This window comes from Daldinia caldariorum (genome assembly GCF_022478825.1).
Source record: "Daldinia caldariorum strain CBS 122874 unplaced genomic scaffold F4812scaffold_1, whole genome shotgun sequence".
In the NCBI taxonomy this organism is placed as follows: Eukaryota; Fungi; Ascomycota; class Sordariomycetes; order Xylariales; family Hypoxylaceae; genus Daldinia; species Daldinia caldariorum.
In genome coordinates, this window is record NW_025953037.1 from 1,769,690 (window position 1) to 1,794,330 (window position 24,641).

General features: G+C 46.1%; 10 protein-coding genes and 1 non-coding gene across 11 annotated transcripts; 4 read left to right on the plus strand and 7 right to left on the minus strand.

Annotated features, from left to right (window-relative positions):
- Window positions 1–643: 643 nt before the first annotated feature.
- F4812DRAFT_454428 (uncharacterized protein) lies at window positions 644–1,053 on the minus strand (the record flags this gene model as incomplete). Its single annotated transcript, XM_047936645.1, has 3 exons — window positions 644–701; window positions 762–855; window positions 972–1,053. 3 exons carry the CDS (start codon window positions 1,051–1,053, stop codon window positions 644–646), a joined length of 234 nt encoding a protein of 77 aa, XP_047794928.1.
- Window positions 1,054–1,638: 585 nt separating this feature from the next.
- Window positions 1,639–3,405, minus strand: F4812DRAFT_409675 (NMT1 protein). Its single transcript, XM_047932456.1, has 5 exons — window positions 3,349–3,405; window positions 2,882–3,081; window positions 2,759–2,827; window positions 2,549–2,698; window positions 1,639–2,495 (listed from the first exon to the last, which is right to left on the minus strand). Exons 3-5 carry the CDS (start codon window positions 2,774–2,776, stop codon window positions 1,815–1,817), a joined length of 849 nt encoding a protein of 282 aa, XP_047794929.1. The 5' UTR covers window positions 2,777–2,827; window positions 2,882–3,081; window positions 3,349–3,405; the 3' UTR covers window positions 1,639–1,814.
- On the minus strand, window positions 3,316–4,495 carry F4812DRAFT_19173 (acyl-CoA N-acyltransferase). Its single transcript, XM_047930137.1, has one exon. The coding sequence runs from the start codon at window positions 4,332–4,334 to the stop codon at window positions 3,801–3,803; it is 534 nt and encodes a 177-aa protein (XP_047794930.1). The 5' UTR covers window positions 4,335–4,495; the 3' UTR covers window positions 3,316–3,800.
- A 1,796-nt stretch (window positions 4,496–6,291) lies between these two features.
- Window positions 6,292–8,821, plus strand: F4812DRAFT_409690 (MFS general substrate transporter). The gene is made up of 8 exons (XM_047932457.1): window positions 6,292–6,535; window positions 6,630–6,723; window positions 6,789–6,952; window positions 7,038–7,507; window positions 7,560–7,648; window positions 7,816–8,081; window positions 8,135–8,174; window positions 8,240–8,821. Exons 1-8 carry the CDS (start codon window positions 6,425–6,427, stop codon window positions 8,575–8,577), a joined length of 1,572 nt encoding a protein of 523 aa, XP_047794931.1. The 5' UTR covers window positions 6,292–6,424; the 3' UTR covers window positions 8,578–8,821.
- A 272-nt stretch (window positions 8,822–9,093) lies between these two features.
- Window positions 9,094–10,121, plus strand: F4812DRAFT_464701 (uncharacterized protein; the record flags this gene model as incomplete). Its single annotated transcript, XM_047938368.1, has 3 exons — window positions 9,094–9,529; window positions 9,626–9,726; window positions 9,869–10,121. 3 exons carry the CDS (start codon window positions 9,094–9,096, stop codon window positions 10,031–10,033), a joined length of 702 nt encoding a protein of 233 aa, XP_047794932.1. The 3' UTR covers window positions 10,034–10,121.
- Window positions 10,122–10,450: 329 nt separating this feature from the next.
- F4812DRAFT_19432 (peroxisome membrane protein) lies at window positions 10,451–12,215 on the minus strand. Its single transcript, XM_047930160.1, has one exon. The coding sequence runs from the start codon at window positions 11,821–11,823 to the stop codon at window positions 10,660–10,662; it is 1,164 nt and encodes a 387-aa protein (XP_047794933.1). The 5' UTR covers window positions 11,824–12,215; the 3' UTR covers window positions 10,451–10,659.
- Window positions 12,216–12,390: 175 nt separating this feature from the next.
- F4812DRAFT_409698 (FAD binding domain-containing protein) lies at window positions 12,391–15,063 on the minus strand. Its single transcript, XM_047932458.1, has 6 exons — window positions 14,350–15,063; window positions 14,230–14,295; window positions 14,062–14,181; window positions 13,456–14,010; window positions 13,028–13,363; window positions 12,391–12,965 (listed from the first exon to the last, which is right to left on the minus strand). Exons 1-6 carry the CDS (start codon window positions 14,408–14,410, stop codon window positions 12,544–12,546), a joined length of 1,560 nt encoding a protein of 519 aa, XP_047794934.1. The 5' UTR covers window positions 14,411–15,063; the 3' UTR covers window positions 12,391–12,543.
- Window positions 15,064–15,267: 204 nt separating this feature from the next.
- F4812DRAFT_19464 (Pyoverdine/dityrosine biosynthesis protein-domain-containing protein) lies at window positions 15,268–17,676 on the plus strand. The gene is made up of 5 exons (XM_047930165.1): window positions 15,268–15,688; window positions 15,741–15,890; window positions 16,006–16,241; window positions 16,345–17,000; window positions 17,066–17,676. Exons 1-5 carry the CDS (start codon window positions 15,280–15,282, stop codon window positions 17,541–17,543), a joined length of 1,929 nt encoding a protein of 642 aa, XP_047794935.1. The 5' UTR covers window positions 15,268–15,279; the 3' UTR covers window positions 17,544–17,676.
- Window positions 17,677–18,004: 328 nt separating this feature from the next.
- Window positions 18,005–19,188, minus strand: F4812DRAFT_464705 (uncharacterized protein). The gene has a single exon (XM_047938369.1). It carries the CDS (start codon window positions 19,117–19,119, stop codon window positions 18,100–18,102), a length of 1,020 nt encoding a protein of 339 aa, XP_047794936.1. The 5' UTR covers window positions 19,120–19,188; the 3' UTR covers window positions 18,005–18,099.
- A 1,603-nt stretch (window positions 19,189–20,791) lies between these two features.
- On the plus strand, window positions 20,792–23,153 carry F4812DRAFT_409703 (uncharacterized protein). Its single transcript, XM_047932459.1, has 2 exons — window positions 20,792–21,552; window positions 21,625–23,153. The coding sequence occupies exons 1-2, from the start codon at window positions 21,378–21,380 to the stop codon at window positions 22,941–22,943; spliced, it is 1,494 nt and encodes a 497-aa protein (XP_047794937.1). The 5' UTR covers window positions 20,792–21,377; the 3' UTR covers window positions 22,944–23,153.
- Window positions 23,154–23,860: 707 nt separating this feature from the next.
- On the minus strand, window positions 23,861–23,932 carry F4812DRAFT_t11. Its single transcript has one exon. It is a non-coding gene; the product is annotated as a tRNA-Met (tRNA).
- Between the last annotated feature and the right edge of the window lie 709 nt (window positions 23,933–24,641).

The window sequence follows — 24,641 nt, forward strand, 5'->3', positions numbered from 1 at the left end:
TTTGCTAAGTCGACTTCGAGGACGTACTCGTGTCTTAAGACACCTGCAATATTCTGGCTAATGATAAGTATAAGTGTAGAGCTTAGCTTAGGAAGACATATAGGCTACCTCGGTACCTAATGAATATAGGAGACGTGTGGTGGGCCAAACAAGCGGATGAGGTTAAGGGAGCATAGTACACTGCGTCTTTCTCTAGCAACATCATCTATAAATATTGCATATCTCGTAGCATCATAAGCTCATCAAACTACCTAAGGTAAATGGATAGGTATTTTACTGATCATCGAAATAACTATATGAGTACCTAACTCTATACTTGGCGTTATAATATCGGTCATGCTCATTCTGCGCAATGCTCCCTAGGGTAAGATAGATAGATACCTAAGTTTACAGATGAAGGCGTACAACAATAGTTAGCCTTAAATTAATTAGATAGGTACCTGGTATCTAGCTTATGACATTGAAATAGACTTGAGAAGGCTGTACTATTATTTCAAGGACTTCAACCCTATGGCTCCATGCTTGCTAGTGGCTTCACTGATTACGTTTCTCTTAATCCATCAAAAGCCGTCTAATATCCGTCGGCTCGTCGGCTCGTGTCATGACTAAATCAATCGTTCGAGGCCTAATGGCTCTTCCCCGGTCAGATAGGAAATAGGTCTGACACTTGAGCGTTGATGTCGCACGGTTTCCAAAACCATCTAGATGCTGCTTGTGAGCTAAACTGTGCCACAAGCAATACGAACAATAATTATACTCACTTCTTGCCCGTCTCGGTGAAGCAGCAAAACAGAAGGGCAATAGGCCAGCAGATAACTGCGGCGCATACGGCGACACAGAAGCCAATGGTCGGGCCTATATTTACATGACATAAATATATAGTTTAGTTGATTTAATTGTTTACAGATGTATCGATCCGGGAGGGGTGGCATCGGGAATCCCGGGGGAGGACGTATAGCGGGTCAACTTACCGATGATCTTGATGCCGCAAAGGCCGACGCCACGACCGCATTGGATGCAGACGACGGGGAAGGGAAGTCCGCAATCAGCCATAGTTTTCTTTCCGCGGGCCTTGGGTTTGGATTGACTCAAATCTAGCGCGCCAACAAAAAAGAGAGAGAAAAAAAGCGAAGGGAGATTCTGAAGTTGATGGGTGGATGGGGGGTTTTGATGACGATGATGTTGTGAAAACGCGACCGGAATGGGATTAGTTCTGAACTTGATCGCTTCAGTTTTTATGGCCTTACCGAGGTGTGCGGTGGTGGTGTATTTATCAATGATCAGCATTTATTGCCCTTGTTGCCGTGGAGTGAACGTATAGTATTTATTGATTTGACACAGGTCAATCTTGGAGGGGAGCTTGGCAATGTTTATGACACGGGGATGAACCAGCTGGAAGAGCCAATGAGTTTCTTTCTTTTTCTTTTTCTTGTGTTTTGTTTTGTTTTTTTCTCTGCGGTTCTCGGCAGTCTCATATCCTGATCCGTTCGATTTGCCCATCGCCAAGAGCTCCAAACTCGCGTACGGCAAGACATTATCATTGGAATCTTTTACAAGTCGCTTTACACGAAAAGCAATTCACGGCAATACTTAAAGAGTATAAAGAATAACAGGTCACATCAATCGAAATCAAAATAATTCACCCAATTTATGTTAGTTACTATTTGTGTAGGTATGGAGAGTACCTAAACTATCTGGCTCACGGCATATTTTTCAAGGAGTGTCTTAAGTCTTTCAGGTTAAAGAGCGAATCCACTCGAAAACCCATTTTCCTAGGAGATACACTATCATCTCTGCAGTATGACAAAGCCTTCTTAAGCCTGAATAGGGGTGCTGTTGATCTCCAAACGATGGAAACCACCCTTGGAGGCGACGTCCTTCTGCAGTTCTGCCATGCGCTTCTGATCTCCGGTCGGGTCGGAAGACTCGCCGTCGAGGTTCCAGGACAGGAACGAGTTGGTGTAGTTGGGCTGGAAGCTCTCGTCCAGGACACCGAGACGCTTGCCGTACTTGGTGACCTTCTCCCAGTCCCGACGGACGTTCTTGAGGTCCCGGGAGAAGTACGCAAACGAGCGCTCGAAGATCTTGCGGTTAAGCTCGGTGCCCATGATGGGCTTGAACTCGACGTACTCGGCGTACGCCTTCTCCGGCTCTGCGATGACGAAGTCGGTCGCGCGCTTGACTGCGCGCATGAAAGCACGGACCTTCTCCGGGTTTTCAGACAGGAACTTCTCGTTGCCAATGTACAAGATGGTACAGAAGCAGCAGCAGCCTAGCTCGGCGAGCTGGTCAATGCGCAACATCTGAACGTCGCTTTTGGGACGGCCTTGAGAAGCGAGCCACTCCTCGAGCTCGACCATCTGCACATTTTCAAGACCGATACCGGCGTCGATCTCTCCTTTAATGATGGCCTTAGAGACATTCATACCACAGCGAACAGCAGTGTAGTCGGCGGGAGTCATGCCGTAGTGAGAGGTAAGCTCATCAATCTGAATCTGTAGGGCTAGTTAATATGCGATCTATAGAAGCGAACTGGACATGCGCATACCTTTCCAAATTCGCCTACGTAGCCGATTCGCTTTCCCTTGAGTGTCGTGAAGTCAGGGGTAATACCGCTGTCCTTAAGGTACACGACACCCGTGAAGGGTTCATCGAGTAGCGATCCGATGGACTGGACTGGGAAGTTACGCGCTTTCGCCTATACATCGATTCTTAGCTTGACCCAAGGTAAATGATCATCTATTCGATGGCATCTTACGGCAAGAGTGTGGATCATGGCCTTGAAGCCGAGATCGACCTTTCCGGTGCCGATGATTTCGGTGACATCCTACGAGGTTATAAGCGCTAGATTCACACATAATAGAGCATTGTTAGACCATACGCTGGGGTCGTTGGGCTCCAGAAGAGCAACCTTAATACCCTCGTCCTTAAAATACCCCTTGGCTTGAGCGAGATAAAGAGGTGCGTGATACGGCGTAGCGTGCCTACTGACGTTAGCAAATGCTCTTCTACGGCGGATCGCTCCATGCTTGCCAGTTGGTCAAGAACGTGATCTTGTCGGTAGACATGGTGGATCAAAAACTGCTATAGTTAATACGAAGCTGTTCGGGCTTAACAGGGGGGAAGGGGAAGCAGCATGTCCTTTCGCTGGAATTATCCAGATCAAGTTTGAACGGTGTAATCTCAGCCCTGACGTCTTCTCCCCAGTTTACCTGCTTTCTCCCCAAATATCCGAGGAGTAAGCGGTAGTAGCTAGGTCGAAGAACATCGAGCACCCGCCATGCGTTTGTCCAACGTTACCTTGATACTGAGATAGCTCCATGATGGCAAGTGCTTCTAAGACCATACCCGATGAGGTGATGCGTCGGCGATGGGAAAAAACTTTGAGCTTGAGCTTAATAGAAACTATAAACGTCGATGACAGAAAGATTGAGAAATTGGTATAGCAGTCTAGAGGGATAGTCTTGAGGGATTAGAAGGCCCTTTAATACTCGAATTGGACAAGATGAGGGGTAACTATGTCCGGGAGATCGCCGATGGTGGGTCGTTATGCAGTACATCATCATCTTGATATAACTAATCGTCGATAGGCTCATCCTCTACTAGGTACATGCCTAATCCTTCTCCCAGTAGCAGCGATTAGGTTGTATATAGTATATACTATGGTTCTGTTAAGGTTGGTACAAGAATATGATATACGCTAACGGAAAAGGATGTTAGAGATTCACGTGTCTATCTGATCTGAGGTATATTTGTATGATATTGTTTGACCCGACTCAAAGCGAGATCCCAAAGCTTTTTTACTTCTTCTCATCGGCCAGGACAGGACTCGCAAAACACTGGGCATCCATCTCTCGCTCCTCACCTCCGTCCCCCTTCCACCTGAAAACCGTAGTCCCGAAGCGTTCCCAGCCTAACCGATGGTACATCCGTATAGCGTCCGGCACATTGGCTAACGCAAACATGACCAATCTTTGACCCCGACGCCGCGCTTCATCAAGAGCGGTTTGCATCAACTTGTTTGCTATCCCGCCGCCGCGAGCTTCGGGATGTACGAATAGTCTTCCTAGTACCGCGATAGGTTGCTTGTCTTCAGGATGTAATTCCCACCATAATGATGCGGATACGTCGGATGGATCAGCCTTATAAAGGGCGATATGGCCCGTGATCGTGCCGTTAACGTCCTCGGCTACCCAGGCCGTATCGTCCGTCTGTAGAAATCCTGTCGCATTGCCCACACCGTATACCGGGTAACCGTTTTTTGCGTAGACGGCCTCGAGAGCTCGAACGCAACCAGGCAGGTCTCCCTCTTCACGGAGCCTGATTTTGCTCATGTGAACTTTTGGAGTTAATACTTATTAATTTTTTTTCTTTTTGGTGGTTTGTTTCGAGCACGGTGTCGCGGTATACTATATAACATAATATCTCTTGTGGCTCCGTAATAAATTGATAAAAAACAGGGCATCCCGGGCGCTTATTGTGACTAATATTATTAGCTTCTTATCGTGTAAATCATTCTTTTTATTCCTTTTTTTCATGAGTATTCACCGGTATCGGAGCACATTAAGATGCCCCTATCCTGACATTCGCCCCGCGTTATAAACCTAAGAAAGAAGTCGTACGAACAGTAAAATCAGTTAATTGGGGTAAAAGTACTTAGTCGGAGCTCATCTCCCAACAGACGAATAAAACATCGTGCTGACAGAAAGTCTATCTAAGGTATATGAAAACTTTACCGTTCTAAGTCTCCTTGGATTAGGTAGGTACACAAGATCATGAACCACTGTTGTCTTGGGGAATTATTTGTGTACGAGCGTCAATATCGTCCGAGGTGTCTGGTTGACTCAAGGCATCAAATTAGTGATACTCGCACCATGGCCAAGACGCTATTGACAGTCCTCGATAGAAATGTCTAGACGCATGATTGCGGGTTATTCCCATATATAAAACGTCAATATCCTGAAAGCTGGAGGCAAAGAGACACTATACCAACTGCTGTTCCAGTCAGGTTCATGGGATCTGCCATCAGGGACTATATGATATAGCAGGACGGACCATGGGCGAGGAGAAATTAGCTACCTAAGTACCTACCTAGGTACCTGGTAAGTACCTGTAATGGGGGTTTTACTTGGAGTCGAAGTTCCTTTTAACAGCCAAGGCAACTCATTTCTAACCCCCAATCTGTTGGAACCTTTTACCTACTTTACGCGATGCTACGCTGTCCGTCATATCACCCAGCTGTCAGACGGTCTGTAAGTAATTCCGAAATACCATTGTCCTCTTCCCAAAGGAAAATCCTTGATAGGTATGTACCTGAATTCGAACGGGTGGATGGTTTAGCTGTGGTTATGATTCTCTTGAAGGAAAGGTGTCAGGGATATGTAGATAGGTGGATACTACAGGGAATTTATCGCTTATATAAAGGGGAGCCAGCTCCCTCGTAGGAGGTTAGAAGGCCAGGCGTTACTAGATATCACCAATATACTGCATACTGGCCTTCCCTCTGACACTCACTCTATATACGACACCCATCACGGGCTAACCCCTGACAAAATGATTTTTGGTGTTAGCAAAAAACCACGTTTTTAAGATAAAAGTTTCACGATATATTTTTTGTGTAGTATAACTTGGATGGCCAACATTATTCTTTACATTGTATGGAATCATCTTGTCCATAACTAATAGATCGCTTGGTTTCATAGAGGCCACTGATAGAAAACACTTGACAGAGGCTGTACTATGACTTTACAATAACGAGTAATAATAGAGACAGTTTCCATAAAAACCCATATCTCCTAATGTGCCACTGAACATAGAGAGCCTCTGAAGTCGGTGAAGAATATATATATTTTAGGTGTCTGTAAGAGGCAGGTAGATATCCCATCATCTCATAAACGAAGCTTGGTAGCATAATCCAAACTTCACTTTAATACCTCTTACAATCATGCTGTTTATCATACAACTTGAGAAAGTTACATAATCGTCAAGTCGACAATGAAGACCCTCTAGCTATATGGTTTTGAATCCCCAGGTTACTCCAAATCCCATCAGTCGGCCCGGATTATAGATATATAGCAAGGCGGCATTTCTCAAATTATATCCTGTTATTACGGCCCTTTTAAATTTACCATATGCGAATATACGGCGCCCCGTTGTAGACTCGCCTAAGTTGTATACGATTCTTCCGCTTTCGCGTAATTGAGGAATCGCCTCGCCTGGGTTCCTATAGATGATAGGCGGGGAAATAATAGTGTTCGTTGAGATCAGATGCGGAGGCTTGGTCCCCGTTCCCAGATTGTCAAGCGGCGTAGGTGCTTATTCAATCGATTTATTATAAGGGAGTTTCAATGCGCTCGTATGGCAACCCCCCCTTGGATAGCTTTTCTCACTCTGCTACGGTCTTTCGAGTTGAAGTCTTGGCACAATGGCGATTATTGGGACGAAAGAACACCATGTTGACCCTCGTTTGGCCAATATCGCCAAGGCAGATACCAAGAAATGGTATCAGAAGCCAAACTTAAGAGCGCTTTATCTTGTTAGTACCTTCGTCAAATGGTTCGGCGTCTCGTGGTCACCTATACCTGCTCGATTTCACGCAATTCAAATTATTTTCTAACTTTGATGGATAGATATTGATCCCGGCCGCGATGGGAGTTGAATGGACATCGGGATTTGACTCGTCTATGATGAACTCTCTCCAAGCTGTAGAGGCTTGGGTTACATGTATGGGTTTCCCACATAGATTGTTGTCTACTCGCCCTGTAAAACATTTGACTGACAAGGTCCAGACTTCGGCAATCCTACAGAAGGTCGGCTCGGCCTCTTGAATGCTATGTATTCCCTCGGAGCGCTTATGGCAGTTCCTTTCATCCCCAGCATTTCCCAGTATCTTGGGCGCCGTTGGTCCATAATGTTAGGATCGCTAGTCCTATGCTTAGGTGCTGGACTCCAGGTACTTTTCTAGACCTTTTCCTAGTTTCACTTTACCTTTCCGGAAACGCAAAAGTAGGTCTGGATACTAATGATTACTGTTATAGGCGGGGGCACAGAATAGCGATATGTTTCTCGCATCTCGCTGGGTGCTTGGATTTGGTGTTCCCCTGGCCATCGTAAATGCTTCCGCGCTCATAGGAGAGCTGGCCTACGAAAAAGAGAGACCGACTATGACCTCCCTTTTCACTGCTTCTTGGCACGTGGGAGCTATTGTCGCGGCTGGTGTCACCTATGGGACTTTTCAAATGACTAGCACATGGTCTTGGAGGTTACCGTCTATCCTGCAGCTGGTTCCGAGTTTGTGTCAAATACTTTCTCTGCCGTTCTGTCCTGAAAGCCCTCGGTATTTGATTTCGGTTGACCGAGGTGATGAAGCGTATGCGATTCTTCAGAAGTACCACGGTGAAGGGGACAATGGTGAAGAGTTCATTCGTCTCGAATTCGCCCAGATCCAAAGTACTCTCGCCCAAGAGAAGGAGACAGCCAAGGCATTCGTATGGGCCGATGTTCTTCGGTACGTGGCCACTCGGCGCTCATATCGCGCATAGGCTAACTTCATGCTGCAGCGACCCTCCGATGAGACGAAGGTTTCTTCTTGCCGCAATAGTCGGATTCTTTACTCAATGGAGTGGCAATGGGCTTCTTAGCTTTTACAGGTTTGTGTAGCCTCCCTTTCAGTTAAATAAACGCCCTATTTCTCATCGAGTATACTAACAGTCGCATAGTAAGTGAAACTATTCGATAAGAAATAGACATCTTCTCGCTATTGAGAGGGATCAATTTGGTCGGAACCATATATGGCCCCTTGCTAACATTTCCTAGTGAAGAAAATTCTAAACCTTGTCGGAATCACGGACAATCGCACTGTTCAGAAGGTTATCTTGAGCAATACATGCTGGGGCTTGATTAATGCCCTCCCTGTAGCCATTGTCGCACCGCTACTTCGCCGTCGCGTTGGGTTCTTGATCTGTACTATCGGTACATGTATCGTTTATAGCGTATGGACAGTAGCTTCGGCACGATTTGCTATCGAGAATACACCATCTGCTGCAATAGCAGTCCTGGTGTTCATTTTCGCATACTCCCCTGTAAGTTGACCCTTATTTCTTAGGAGACCTACCACGGCTGACATGCTTGCCAGTTCTACAATTTGGGCTGGAATGCGCTGGCATATACTTACTGTAGGTGTTTGACTATTACAGTTCGGCGACACTCATCTGGGGGGTAGCTAACCAAAGCGATATAGTGGTTGAGATATTTCCTTATCAGCAGCGAGCCAAGGGGATCGCAGTCGAGCAGCTAACGGTTAGGTTCGCAGTGTTTTTCAACACATACGTGAACCCAATAGCACTGGACCGTATCGGATGGAAATACTACTTGGTTTACTGTGTGTGGATTCTATTCGAAGTTGCGACAGTTTACTTCTTGTTCCCGGAGACATATAACAGAACTCTGGAAGAGCTTTCGTTCATCTTCGAAGGCAAAGAGGTCCAGGAGAAGGTCCAGAACAATGTCGAAAAGCAGCTTGAGGCCGAGAATGCCGGCAAAAAGGCCTCTGATGCGAAGGAAGAAATAGGGGTTTGAGTGAGATTATCGGAGGTTGTATTACAGAGGGATGCCACGGTACCTGAGCGGGATGAAGCCTTGGAAGTAGATATGATCATAAGTCTGAAATATTTGGTGGCATCTATTTGGTCTGTAGGCTCCCTTTATGTTTTCGAGGAAAAGCTTTGTTCGAATCACATCAAGCACACACGGTCAAGAGAGTACTAGAAACTATAAATCAGGTAAGTTAGGGAAGTACATAAATAGAGATAATTATATGTGATGTCTTTAAATACTGTGAATGTTGGTGCACTGTTAAGCTTCGTGTGAGATACAAACCGCTGAGCCGAAAGTGTATTTCTTATTAGCACAATTGCTATTACAGTCTATATGGCACTTCGTATTACAGCTAAGAAGGATGGATTGACGCTGGCTGTTGGCTGCGGGTTGTCTTCCCCGCTTCTGCTTCCGTGTAGCGAAAAGCACATACAACCCGTCTGTCTTCTCATTTCCTTATTCCTACATTCATGCTATCTAGATGACCTAACTTTAAAGATGGCGGCCATAAACACAGTAAGCATCTCTCCCCTTTCCGACGAAGAGATACCCATCTCGTTCCAAGTTCTGTCCAAGTCATTCGGCCACGACGCGCCATTCGTAGACATATACTTCCCGAACCACGACACGCCCTCCGGCCAGGCGCAGGGCTCCAAGCGTCTGACGGAGTGGAAGCATAGCTCCGAGGCTTCCACGTTCTTAAAAGCAACTATTGCTACTACCGCATGTGACGAAGGGAGCCAACAGACCATCATCGGCCTTGCGGTCTGGACGCTCATGAAAGAAGCCCCGCCGGCAGAGCTTGCCAAGGTAGAGAATGTTGAGGAGGTTTGGCCAGACGAAGCTGATCGTGAGTTTATGACGCGCTTGTGGAGAGATTACGTTGTTCCGCGATCGAAGGCGATCGAGGACTCTGGTGGAAAAGGAGTGTATGGTAAGTGGTAACTACACGTGCCTAGACGTACCTTAGACAGGTTCATAATATAGTGGTAAACTTGTATTTCTAACATCACTTATGCATTTAATGTAGTACTTGAACTGTTGACAGTCCATCCGGATTACCAGCGCTTAGGTGCGGGCACGGCTCTGGTCAAATGGGGGACCAAAGCTGCTATTGAGCAGGAGCTTCAAGTAAGTCTACTGTTCCTCTTTTTTTTTTTTTTTCGATACCTCCTCGAATGAGGCGTACCTAAGGTAAAACAACCTTAGAATTACCGCGTATATCACATTTTTTTCTTGAGTGCTTAGACGCCTATTAATCCTAAGTCCATAGGTTGTTGTCGAGGGTACCCCGGTAGCCCGACGACTTTATGAGAATTGTGGCCTTCGCACAAAGATCGAAGAAATGCGCTTTGACGTTGGAGAAGAATTTGCTGGGAGAAGGAAACCAAAGCTGATATTCATGACGAGGGGGCCTTTTCACTTTGTTCTAGCCTAGGTAGCTCTATATCCCCACGATGTTGTGATGTAGCGATTTCCCACTGCACTGGCGGCTTTCTAATGCGCATCAAGGTTTCATCAGCAATTCTATTGCGTTTTGACATGATCTAGGGTATCTAGGTAGGTTAGGTACGTAAATATGGCCTCTGCTACTACTCTTACAACTTGCTCCTTATGCCTAAAGCGATCATAACCTGTGTATACCATAATGCTTTGTTAAGCAGCCATCGGCGTACTGTTTTATCGCGAGATATCGATTGGTGTGCGATAGTTAATCTGCGGTATGTCGATTATAAAGAGAGAACGAATTATAAGATCGTGGAGGCCCTGCATCCCTGAGGTAGTAATATGATTGGAAGCTGCCTTTCCAAAAAGGGGCTGGGATTGAAACCCTCGCTATAGGTATCCATTAGTCAAGAATGCAAGAAAATAATTGGCCCAGCTTAGATTATGGACGGAGCCGGTCTCGTCGCGTGAAGTGGCAATTTGGAAACCTGGTACACAATTCTCAGATGTCGAAAAAGATAAGTCCGGTATAGGCCCAAGGATCCCAGAGAATACGGCACACCACACACCGCACAACTGCGGGTTTCCAGGTAGTGTTAACGCTCTTGACCATACCCATCAAGGGCTGGTGCTGAAGTAATAGTTATCCCACAGATACTCGTAATCTTCCAGTATACCAGCGACCAGACTAGGCATGCGACGACGCACTCCAGCTATTAGTCCCTTTGTGCAATGCTCGTAGAATGCACCCCTCATAATCCACCAACCAGCTGCCCAATACCTCTTACCCCATTCTTCGTTCTCCAAGGCAGTGCTGCGTAGACTCCTGTCACGTAGCTGCCGTGCTGCGTATTCCATGCCAAATCCGAGTATCCAAGGTGTCCAAGCTCTCTTATCTTTGTATCTCGACAGCGAAATGGCGAATACCAAAGGAGCGAGAATGTGTAATATCTCGGCAGTTTGTCCAGAACGCGAAAGTGTGTTTAGAAGTTTTGCTGCGGGTTTGATGTCATCTGCCGTTAAGACGCGACTCATTAAGTAAGAGCTGATGTCGCTAGGATTTGGCAAACTTGGAAGAGTAGTTCCGGTTCGCGGCATCGTCCATTCTTTGTCGTCAGCGCCCTTTGTCGACCTATGCATATCTTCGGAGAATGTGTCCTCGCCCATTAGCTCCTTCAGCGTGGCTTCGTCTTCTTCGTTTACTTCCGGGGGAATAGGGTCCCGTTCGGGTAGCGCTGGCGTGACAAGCGGCCTCGAATTGGTAACTCGCATTAATAATAGGCGACAGACGGCTTTGATAACTTCTATGAGGATAATAACACGCCAGCGAACCTTTTCCCCCTTACGCTTCGCAGCCATCTCCCATAACAGCTCGGTATACTGAACAACCTGTAGCAACAGAGCTATTCTCCGATATAGCTTGCTCTTCGCTGTCCAGAATCTAGTGTAGCGGGTATGTGGGTTTGGTATTTTGGAAGCCAGGGCGGGAATCTTGGTGACAGCGCCGCGAAGAACAGCATCATGATAGAGGGATAACAACTGGATCCCTGAGTGCAAGGTCTCGGAGGCGATCTCAGCGTCGCGAAACCGACCGGGTATAATATAGGTCAGGGATCGTAGCGCACTCTCTATCTGAGAGACTTGGTGGGCATTTTTTGTAATAAAGTCGCCGTACATATTAATCCATTTCGGAGGTGACGAGAACTTGGTTTGGGTTGGTTGCTGGAGGTTGGCTGGCGGTCGTGATGGGCCCCCTCTAAGATGATCGATGGATCGCGACATGATTGGGGGTATATTATTATTTAGGTACCTAACCTTAGGTTGTATAAAGATGGGGGTCAGATTTGAATTAAGGCATGGGAATTAGAAGAGGGATTGGAAGAGGAATAGAAGCGGAATTAGAAGCTGGGAAGAAGGAAGAAATAGACAAATGAATGAAGATGTAATTTTTAACTGCGCAATTGATTCGACTAGATACAGTAGAGTGGTACCTAGGTAGGTCTAAGGTAGATGGTAGATAGAATGGTGATTGGGAATTGTCGTATGTCGTAATAGCAGTTCGTAGTTGTAATGAGGCAAGTAATAATTGTGGGAAAGGCGAAAGCAACTACACGTATGAACTGTTAGGCTGTCTGGCTGTTAGGCTCCCCCGGGTTCTATCGCGTCGTTATTTCCCATTCTTCAATGTTCCTATTCTTCTTACAGTTGCCTCGGTTCGGCTGGGAAGAAACGCGCTCGGACCACTTCACCAGCAGCCCAGCCAATCCTATCGTTATCGCAATCCCGTCCCTTTTAGTGATTGTAAAATACACACTAGGTATTTCGTACAGCGCCAAAGGCACCTGAGGTACCTAAACCAACATCCTTCAATAAAACATTCGTAAAACATTCGTAATATCAAATCAATGGCAACCTTCCAAGACTCTATTTGCACTTAATTATTCCACTCAGTTACCTTATATCCGAGCTAAGCTGATTCTATGCACCACTTCTAGACTCTAGTTATGTGACATATAACTGGCCCAGGTATTGTTTCCATCCGTCTCCCTTCCCAACATAACCTATATACATATCCGGCCTTACTACCACAGTGAAGTTATCGTCGATAGTAACGGCGTCCGAAGAGAAGATGCGCACTTCATCTTGAGATCCGTTATTATAACCATCCGTGGGTGTTTGTTCTGAAGTACCAGTCCGTAGGATGAGATATGTGCAGATATCCCTGAACGACTGAACAACCTCAGATCCCCCTACGAAAAGAACCAGATAATTTCCGTACAAGGCAATCGAGTACAGCCGTATCATTTCATTGGTTCCATCGCGGACAAGTTGGATGTCTGGACATCTCTTACCGGCTTTCCATATACTTTGCTCCGAGTCCTCGATTAATTCAGATCCAATCCCGTCATAAGAAACCCCCATTCCTAGACAAATCTTAGCAAATTCCCACTATTGAGAAATGCCATAAATTATTAAAAGTACTTACCAGTAATATATCCCGCATTCTTCTCAATCGTCGAGACGTATTGCTTCGCTGTATGAGCTGTATCTCGGACTAAAGTAGCTGCAACATCAATGACTTCCTGTGCTACTGCACGGCGCTCAGCATCATAGCTGCGTATCAATTTTGCCGCCGCACCTGGGGCCAAATGGTCGCTCTTGATTACGGTTGCGAGTCGCCAGCCAAGACTGAATGCATCTGCAATGCCGGTATTAAGACCTTGCCCACCGTTCACGGAATGAACATGAGCCGCATCCCCTGCCAAGATAATACGACCAGTTCCTCGGTTCGAGACAAATGTGGAAGCGATACGCTCTTTGACTAAAGACCAGGGAGAAAGCATTAGTTGGACACTCTAGCTGAACCGTAGAATCACATGGCAAAACAAAATCGCCCATGATGAATTTACCTACCATCAAAAGTCGAAAACCACTCTGTCTTTACGAAATCAATCCTATGCGGAGCCATATGTTCCCTAATTGAGTCTTGCGCCCTGGTCTGCGTGATTTCGCCATCAAGGAGAACATAAAACCTTGCCATGCCTCGCTCACGAGGGATCCACGATACGCGGGACTGACCCCTGAGTTGGAACGTAATGATTTCTGAGCATAGAGGGAAGTCGGTATCGATGAACGTATCAAGCACCGCCCATACCATCTCAGGCTTTGTTCCGGTAAAGCTGATATTCAGCGCCTGGCGGACAGTCGAGCGCGCACCATCGGCGGCGATTGCATATTTGCTCCTGACTCTTCGTCCGCGGTCCGTATTCAGTATAACGCCATCCTTATTCTCGGATATTGAGACAACTTTCTCCTGGTAATATACAGGCGAATCAAGCTCATCCTTCAGTATTTGCTCTACCACCGACTGGCCGATCATCAAAAAGTTGGGATGAGCACAGTGCTCAAGCGATGTCCACCAATGGCTTTGACGAGATTTAAAGTTGCCATCTGAGAATGTCGAACTAGCTATATTACACCGTAAGCTATCAAGGACTGCTAAGAATCGACTTGACTTACTATTGCATTTGATTCCCAGCGGGAGCAGTTTATTAAGGATCTCTACTACTTCGAGATATTGTTGCGTGCGTGCATTCAGGGCGTCCGCTCGTCCCACCTCCAATGGCCCAGATTTGGCGTCTAAGGCATCATTAGAAAGCAAAAGATTGGGATTTAGTCATAACGCACCTATGACCCTTACGGACAGGCCTAGACGGGTTGCGAGAAGTGCCGAGAGGAGTCCAGTCGGTCCGCCTTATCCCAACATTAGCTCTTGAGCAGCGCAAAAAGTCGAATTCGTTAGCAAACCTCCAATAATCGCCAAATCAACCTCTTCCTCGGTCTCCGAATTTGGCTCGTTCTTTGCCATTGTATCAATATCTTAACAGGGTAGCGGTTCAAAAGGTCGCTCTTGTGTTACGCTGATATGCGAACGCTAATAAAGCGGTTGCTGGGAATGGCGTGGAATTGGTCGAAGTTCCATTTGTAAGTGAGTTTCCAAATGGGGAAATTTCCAAATACGAATTATCTTCGAATATGAGACCGAAGGTGTATCACTGCCAAGTCTCTAGCTTTTACGGCGTTAGTCTCCCCCTGAATAACGAATGTTATATCCGGACACGGAAAGAATGCCGACCTATGGGCTAGTCTATACGAGAACCCCGGACTTCAGTATTGATATAGGCTCTCTCTTGACTCGGTATATCATGCATCGTTGCGGAGATGATGCGAGGTAAAGTTACCTTCCCGCTCGGATGGGACTCATTAATCCTCTTTAGGAAGGAGGGCCATTTTTTTTCATTTTTGCAAATGGCTTCATATCATGCCACATGTTGAGGTAATTTGAGTGGAAATGGGTGACTAAAGCGAAAACATTGTGCTGACCAACGATATATTGAAGCGGAATGTCTTGAATACAAGTCTCCTTTACCCGTGTTGCCGGAAAATCGTACTATAGAGTAGTACTGGTTATTGGTCTATTATAAAGCTTAGTTAGTTAATTTGTAGTCTTGCATGATCGCCAAGTCGGCTCTTTATTTGATAGTTGTGCTAAAGGGTCGAAGAACTTCCTGTATCGTCACTATGACCCATACCTAGGTAGACATCCCCTGGATTAAGCCCCAATGTATCCTTCATATGTACTATGTAGAGCGTCTGCATTATCCTGCAGAGATAAACATAAGTCCGCAGGTTCGGCCATATCTGACTATCAAAGTGTCGTTGAATCCTACTCTCAATATGCCGTCTGTTCTAAAGCTCGATACTGCCGATGACTTGGCACTCCCAACAGCTCTGGCTGATAAGCTGGGAGATATAAAACCTGCTCATCTTGAAACTTCTTCGCGTATCTTGGGTATCATCCTACGATATAAACTTGCAGGTGACGTTTTATTAGATAAGAGCCACGATGGTGTCAACTTCCTGGCTCAGATATACCCCAAGGTTGCGGCCAGCCAGGCCATCCTTATGTGTCTCCCTGCTTTCCCCTTCAAGTCACCAAACAGACACACCAAAGTCCTCGGGCATCTTCCTGACAAGGCGGAAGAGTTTGCGCTTGCACACCTGAACGGCCTATGCGCTGCCGTAGGCGATATTTACCCACCCGGTGCGAGTTTAATGATCGTCTCAGACGGGCTTGTCTATAATGGTATGTAACTCCTCAACCTCGATCTTCCTATTCAATATTAACCAAAGTAAAGACCTTCTAGGAGTTCCAGATAAGGACGTCTGGGCATATGGCGAAGCTCTTCGTGCGCTGAAGGAGAGAAAGGGGTTCCGCCATATCGAATTCTGTCGTCTCAAGGACATCGTAAACGTTGACGTGCCCAATGAGTTGGATGAAATTAGATGTAAGCAAATTTTGGTCACTCTAAGACGCACCTTAGGGTTAAGAAGTTGAAGCCCCATTTGAAGCTAAATGGTTACCCCTTTTTATGCATAACGATGCTGACATCAGCCACTTAGATGTCGCGAACGCAACGAATTTCCGGCACGCCCTACTGCAGCAATTCAGTAGACCTGGCTATGACGTGTCGCTCAGAATATCAGAGGATGAAGACACATGCTTGACATATAGGGGCTATATCAAGTTCCTAGAAACCGACCTTCAGAATGTGTACCCGATTGGTGAAGGCCGCAGCAAGTCAAAATACAAAAGGGGCGTCGAGTACATTGCCAAGCAGATGCTCACGCGAGGAGATGTATGTTCTTCACTTATTTCCCCCTTGTCATTAGCACGCACTCATATACCCACTCAGTCTATAACAAAAGCAACGAACAAAAACAACTAACGTTATCCTATAGGCCTTTGCTCGGGCCATACGTGAGAGGTTCCCCGATCGGCTGAGGCTTTCGATCCATGCCTCAACAGGAGAAAGTAAACTATCTGTAAACCTCTTGCCAACAGATATCTCATTCACAACACCGTGGCACTGCAGCATAGCGATCAGGCTCGACGGTACTACCATCACAGGCCACAGATCCGAATTCGACGCTGACGACTCCTTCGAGCTCGTCTACGAAGACAACCGACCTAGTTACTTCCGCGAGAAGAGTGACCTGATGTCCTGGGCCACCGACAAAGGAGGCATTACCTGCGAACCACTATATCCCGCTGGAGTGTTAATTCGACCTGCCGCGGGGCGCGGCGCCCTGTCCGTAAGGGATGTGGATGGTCCTAAAGTACGCGCCTTGGCGCAGCGCAACTCTCCTGTCGTGCTACGCGGCTTTTCGCAAACTAGAAGCCGGGATCTTTTCGTGGAAAAAGCGGGAGAGCTCGGCGAGCCGACGGGGTGGAAGTTCGGCCTCGTCTTAGAAGTTAAGGACCGCGGGGCGGATACGCGCGGCTTAAACAATGTCCTGTCCTCCGAATGGATGCCTTTCCATTACGACGGGCTGTTCAAAACGGAGAAGAGGGTGCAGGAGGATGGTAGTGAAGTAGTAGTGTCTACGCCGCCTGGGTAAAATCATCCTTACCCCTATCTTAGGTAACTTAGAGTTTTAGTGCTAACTGCTTAGCTCATAGATTCCAATTCTTCACCGCTGTGACGGAATCACCCAAGGATACGGGATTTACACTGTTCTCGTCATCAACGCTGCTATTCAAATACCTTCCCCCACAGCTGCCTTTCTCCTCGCTCCGCCCCCTGACGTGGACCGTGTCAACATCCTCCTTCGACTCCGCCGTTATCCACGGTCTGCCTATGGTAGTAGATCACCCAGTCACTGGCCGTCCCTGCATACGTTTCCACGAACCATGGCCGCAATCCAAAACGAAATTTGAGGCGACGAATGTTACGATCGAAAACGCGTCCGCCTACGGCTTAGATGGTTCAATGGTTAGCGATGCGGTCGTTAGCTTGCTACACGATCGTCGAGTTGCGTACTACCACTCGTGGAACAAAGGCGACCTTCTAGTGAACGACAACGTCCTGACGATGCACACGCGGAGCGACTTCACGGCAGGTTGTGATCGGGAGCTCTGGAGGATAAATTTTGACTAAGGGGTAGTTAGCTCTCTTTAGAGTTTGGTCTCTTAGGTAGTCCTAGGTTTCAATCTTTGTGTGATATGGTTTTAATTCCCTTAAGCAGGTACCTTAGGTAGACACTCAGGAACTTGACACTAGTAGAGCAGGTAGTCTTTAATATGAAAATATTTGAACCGGTGTTGAGGATTAACTACTTCGCCTTTTGAGAACGCGTACCAGGTTCACCATCATATGCTGAAGCCATTTGCCATAATATAGATAGACGGGCTAGGAGTTAGGTATCTAGCTAACCTAAAGATAACCCGACATCACTTTGCCATATTTCCAGAAAACTAAAACTTAGATCTAGAATGTAGCAATCGCTTACGGTATTAATTTATTGAATAAATTGTCTAGGGAGGTAGGTAGTTTTTATTATTCCATCGGTAACCTTGGGTCTCCAGGTCAATTACCGTCCACACATCAATCTTTTAGTTGGATGCTATTATAGTATCTTCATTGGGCTGCTTGTTGCTTAGAACAGCTTTATACCATACCAATTATACTATCCTATCTCCCAATTCCTGTATGGCTATTCGGAACGGCAGAGGAGCCAGTCCAAATGTACGTCAATTTCTAGGCTGCACATGCGTGTCTTCCACATCTCAAACGATTTCAATCGAGGGAAAAGTCGGGGATTATCTTCCCATTCTTCGTATTCACGGATACCTTGGACAAACCGCCAATATGGCATTGCATAGTGATGGACAGGCGGTGCGTCTTCCTGTTCATCTTCGATTGGACAGGTGTCGAGGTCGTAGAACGCAGCTCTTAGATGCTTGAGATTCGGCAACGAAAGGGTCAAACCCCGAAGCAAGTCCCACCACATAACATCATGGTTTGAGCCAGAAAATCGGATTTCCATATGTTGAACGCGATCTAGCAATACTGATCCGATCGGGGTAAGTCGAGTACGAGGGTTTTCTGAGGGTAATCTGCTATAGTAGCATAAGAGCTTGGCAGGATTGATTATGTTCCTCTCAAGCTTTCGTTGGAGTTTGTGGCCAATACGCTTTGCCATGGACACTATTGGCTCCAGTTCCGAGAGGACATAGAAAGGATCTGTCCCCAAGACGACTAGTTTATCTACCATGGGATCGAAAGGAAGTGAATTCTTGTGAGGTTGGCCGTAGCGTGCGATAGTTAGGTTTCGAACTGTCCGAGAGACTTGCAGCAAGGTCATCGATGCCCATGCCCGCGGTTCTTGAATTATCATGTGTGTGTGGTACTTAGGCGGCCCGGTTTCGTGAAGCTTTGGGGCCAAGTAAACGTTCAATTCGTACGGCTCCATTACCAGATCATATATGTCGAGAAAAATATCTGTCGGCAGTGCCATGAGGTTAAATTGAATGCTTGTTTTCGACTGCGGCTGGGTTACTCTCGTAGGACGATCCCGTACTTTGGGTATTCCTTCGTTCCAGCAGTTGCCTGAAGCTAGGATAAATGGTAGCCCTGCCCGGAAAACTTTAAACCAGAAATCTGGGTCCTCGTGGTCAACCGCATAGATCAATTTCTCGGGCTTGCCAGAATTGTTGTAAAGCTGAGAGCTCATGGTCGATAGGTACAGAAGCTTGAGCTGGACAATGGAATTTCGGGTGTTTCTCAATGTGGCAAGATGAACTTTCGCTGGACGATAGCTGCAATTGCAATCCGCTAAAGTTGAAGAAAACTAAGGCAGGATTGTTCCATACAAGAGGAAGAATGAATGAAAAGTGGTTGCCCTATTTAAGGAATTGACTGCCAGATAACGTAACTGTAGTAACGTTAAGCAAACTGTGCACAGAATATTGCAAGTAGCTAGGTACCCATGTACCTACCTAATGTAAGGTAATTCGTACTTTGTAAACGAATGAGATTACTACATTTACAAAGGACAAGTTCCACTTACAGTGTCGGAACGTTACCGTGTTTGAATCATTGAATGAATCAGAAAGATGGCCTGGACATAATGGAAGCATGATCTTAGATGCTACCAGAAAAGATTTTTGATAATACTAACGGAGGTACTACTAAAGTAACGTCATTGAAGCTCATAGCTAGATACCACATTAAAATCGATTTGTTTCTAGTAGAACAAGATGAATTTCCATATTTTCAAGAACAGCACCATTTAAGCTACTGGCGCAAGAATATCGCAGCATAAAGCCAGATAGCAACCCTGTTTCCATCCATTCGGACTCTGTCGCTTCTCGCTATCCAAAATAATATGGAGGCTGAAAATAGTACAATAGCTGTTATAACAGTAGGAATCACCTTGTCTTCGAAAGTTTCTCTTATCTTCATAAAATCCTCAACTCTTGTGCCGAGAAACTATTAGTACACCAATAACCCAGAGGATATCGTATTGAATACTTTAAACTTTATCATAGATGTAACTACTTAGCTCTCTATTGTTGCCTTAAATACCCCCTGGGTGGCTTCTCGTCCGCACAACCAAGCTTTAGCGACGAGTTCGGCCGCAAAAGAAAACCGTCTCGATGTCAGAATCTACTTCTTGGATAGACGTTATGTTGAAATAGAATGGTCACGTGAATAACACGTGGAATATACTCCCTGGCGTGGATTCTTAACGTGGCGACGACATTACTACCTTGTAAACGTTTGGAACTTGGTCTGTGCTGCCGGAGGATTTTTATTTGAATCCTAGAAGTCCGGTTTGTATCTTCGTAACTATGTAAAATAAAAGGTAGCTTACCTCTCCTCTTTAATACAAGTCTCGTCAATCTCATACGCGGGTTTTAAGAGGGACAGCATTGCAAAACCTCCTGTAACTTCCTGTTAGTTATTTCTTTTTATTCTCTAACCAATGTCAAATATTTAAGCGGATCTTTCATCATTTTACAACGTGTTGGTAAAGTCTACCTAAGGCAGGTAGTTAGTTACTTGGTAACTCTAGTCTAGCATTTATGTTAAGATAGAACGAAAGAACTTGCTTCTATATAAAAATATCCATCTTTTGCTCAATATCCAACGGAGATTTCTTAAAAGGGACTTATGGTCAAGCCATAAAAAGGGACCGACCAAGGTACAAACCAATCATAAATAGCTAAGACCCGGGAATCTTGAAACAGATTTTCTGCATGGTTCTCCGCCAAGAATAAAAGCCCTAGGCCGATCATGGATCGTCAATGGATCCACGGTTGATCCGGCTTGATCCAATCCTCGCCCCTCGCTTGCCCTCGTTCGCCCTCGCTCTTGATTTAATCTCTCATTGGCGGCTTCATCCCACCATCGCGCGTGTTTCGAAACAATGAGGAGGTAGGCTGGGATCGACTCGTTTCAGGTTGAGCCAACCATCGAATGGCCTCCAGTCCTTTTCCTCCATTGCCGCATATTCTCTGCTACTATGTAGAATGCCTAGGGAGTAGCAAGGCTCATTCGACCGCTGAACGTCAGTTGTAGAGCTCTTCACCAATAAGCAACCAGCATGGGATCGTGATGCCCGAGACTACGGGCTACCAAGTATGACGAGCAATACGGGGGGGTGCTTATTTTGGGGGTAATATATCACAGAAACGTAGCCAAATGCGTGCGTGTGCTACCTACTTTCAGTACAAGTCTACCTACCCAACGTACCTAAATTTCCATGTTTCCAGATTTGTTACTCTTCGAAACCATCTCATCTTTTTTTTTTTCTAACTTAGACTTGAGCATTGATCACTCGCTAATTCTCTTGGGCTACAACCTTCTTTCGTAGTCCTAATTTGAACTATTAACTTTAACATTAGCATTGGTACTGATTTACATTGGGATATGCTTTGACAATATTATTACCGACATCAACCACGCCAATCAATAATAGAAATAACAATGGATCATCCATCGAGGGTGCTAGCGCAGGCGCGTGAGCATCTTGAAGCTCTGAAGCAATCCGGTCTCAGTCGCGATGCCCTGCTCGCCTTATTAGAGGAGGAACCGCAACCACAACAGCCACAACAACCACAACAACAACAGCAGCACCAGCAAGCTAATATGCTAGCTGAAGGTACGAAGACGTCTCCTCCGGTTGTAACGAACTACCCCAACGGTTAACTGGTGTCAATACTAATGGTCTCAGCTCTGCCAAACTTCAGTTATAGAGACATCAATTCCTTCAACCAACAACCCCCAAGACAGCGATTATCCGTCTCGTCATCTAGATCCAGTTCTTCGAGCCGCGACAGCGTCTTCTCCGCCACATCCATACGGAGCTCTATATCGTCGGCATCGGCCCTAACGACCACGGACGCGAAATTCTGGTGCACGTCCTGCGATAAGACATTCAAACGAAAATTCGACTGGAAACGACACGAGGAAGAATTCCACGAGCGATCACGAAAATACCCCTGTCCTAACTGCAACCAAAGCTTCTGGGGACCCAACACATTTAACCAACATCACAAGTCCGCACACGGCTGCAAGACCTGTCCACACGCAGACAGCGTAGTTAAGCATCTACGGAAGAGGAGGGCATGGGGCTGCGGCTTTTGCGCTGCAATGTACGGCACGTTCGAAAAGCACATAGACCACGTCGCCGCGCATTTCGAAGCCGGGAGCACGAAGGCCGACTGGCTGCACTCCAACGTCATCTACGGCCTATTGCACCAGCACCTTATTCACGAAGCATGGAAAGCGTTGATTGCGAGAAAGCAGAGTAAGTTCAACGGTCACCAGCCCTTGTTCAGTTGGAGTCCTGAGTCGACCGGACGAGCTCAAGGTTTCGTCGAGAACGAGAACCCGGGGCAGCTGCAAGACTTATTGGAGTTTTTCGATGGAACACAGGAGTCGGCGGAGCGCATCGTCGAAATGGCGTACCACTGCGTCCACATCGTCTTCCGACCAAGATCAACTTCCGACGCTCAAGGGACTCTCCAGTCGCCTTCGGGCTCGACTTCTTCCCCCGTTATACCTAAGCACATATCCGTCATGCCAAGAGCTCCATCAGCCCCCCGACGTTCGGCATCTACATCCGCATTAAGCCGACACGGCAGACGAACCCCGTCCGCTGATTCCAGCCGGACCGCTCCTGCTCAAATTCCGAATTTGAACTTAGCTATACCGATGGCGCCAAACAACCAACAACCCATGATAAACGCATACCAAAGCTTCCCTATGCAACCAACCCAACAACATAGATATGCACCGTCGATCACTACCGACAAAGCGTTACCGCCAGAGCCACTAGCACCAACGCCAACATCACCGATGAATATCGACTTCCCTATGTTTAACACGGGGGATGGGCTGCTACCACCACTCAACCTATCGTCGGACGACTGGCAAAGCTTTACCAGTACGCTGATTGAAGAAGAGGAGCCGCCTCATCCCTTAGCTTCCAGTGACTTCCCCATGACGTGGAATGATCTAGGACATTTCCAATCGAACCCCCCGCGATGACGAAGATTACCGACCTAGGTGTGTTCAAGCAAGGAGAAGCTTCGGGGCGAAGGAATTAATAACAAAGTATACTATATGATTATTACCTATGCCCGGGCCACGGGGCTCGGCTGGAAACGCATACTGTAATAATAGCCACTGATGAATAGCTAGCTACATTATACCATGTCACGATGAATAGGAATACAATGTAATTCTACAATATGGAGATGAGCACATATATTTGAAGTTGACAAAACTGATTCAAATGACACTGAGAGCAATCTGATAGATGACGTTCTCAAATTGTCAGGTAAGTAACGGTCATGTATCTGAACTATCCGATTCGCTACTACTGACACGACGGTTTATTGGCCATGTCCGGCCATTAGAGGGGGAACTCCCGTCCAAGATTGGGTTGACATCAGATGAGATTTTCGATCCTGTGGCATCAATAGCACGATTGACATGTGAAGGTCGTGTGTTGGACAAACATTGTCCAAGGTCGGCTGAGCAAAAAGGCATAGGAAGTGTATTCTAGGCTTTCCATCTTAGTATGGTACAGAGTGTAGGATACATATATCTTTATTCCAAACCTGAGAAATAAAATATTGCAGATTTCTCAATAGGGTGATACGAAGTAAGTCGCTGGGAAAGAAACTTAGGTACCTGATATAATCCGTTCAATACCCTTATATTAGTCCGCCTGGACCCTGGAATGAGTTCCAAGGTTCCAACAAGAATCGTAGACGTGCAATTGAAGGGGATGTTCATATTGTATGAGATAAAAACAGTGAGAGAAAAAAAAAAACCCCCGAGCTCCACCACGGTGGGGATGCCTAAAGTCGTTATCGAAACTAAAGTGTGTGTGCCTTGGACAAAAAGAACCCAAAGTAAAAAAGAAAAAAAAATCGCTAAACCAAAAGATGATAAATTGCTAGCTTCACTCCGTTTCGATCGGAGGTCCTCCGGGTTATGAGCCCGGCGCGCTTCCACTGCGCCATGAAGCTTTGTGAGAGAGAGACAGAGAGTAACTTGTATCTCGTTGTTGGTTGCATCCACGATGTTCTGACCTATAAATCCTTTTCCAACCTCATCCATGAGTCACATCGTGACGATACCCACCCCGATATCCCATTGGACAAGCCTTTTCTTAAGTACTTTCGTTCCCTATGAGCATGAGATATTTTTTTCTCATATTCTTTTAACATTTTGTTGTTGTTTGTTCTAATGGTCCATGACTGTAAAACTCTTTACATTTTATCTAAGGTATGGTGTTCTCCAGTGTAGGCCAGAACTTAGCAGTACGAACATCACGATAGGCCTCTGAAAAGCTCCTTAGAAATAATTCTTTTAATTTCTTTAGATTAGGAGATGAGTCTTAATAATTTTCTTCCTTTGGTATGACGTTTGCCCTTTCGTTTTTGGTAGTTTGCTTCATCGTAGCCTTGACAGTAGCTCGGACTCAACAAACCCTGGCACTACTATGTGTCATTAAAACAGAGGTTCCATTTTCAACAGGTACGTTTTCTATTTCTGGTTTACTGCCCGGCGAATTGGCCTTTTTGAAATCCAGCATTGAGACTTATAACTTTCTTAAAGATAAATCCAATATACAAATCCGTTCAGTTGCTCTTACATGGACTTGCTAGCATCCAGTGTTTACACCTAATGACATTATCTACCTTAATTACGCATTAGTTGATTTTGATATTCGAA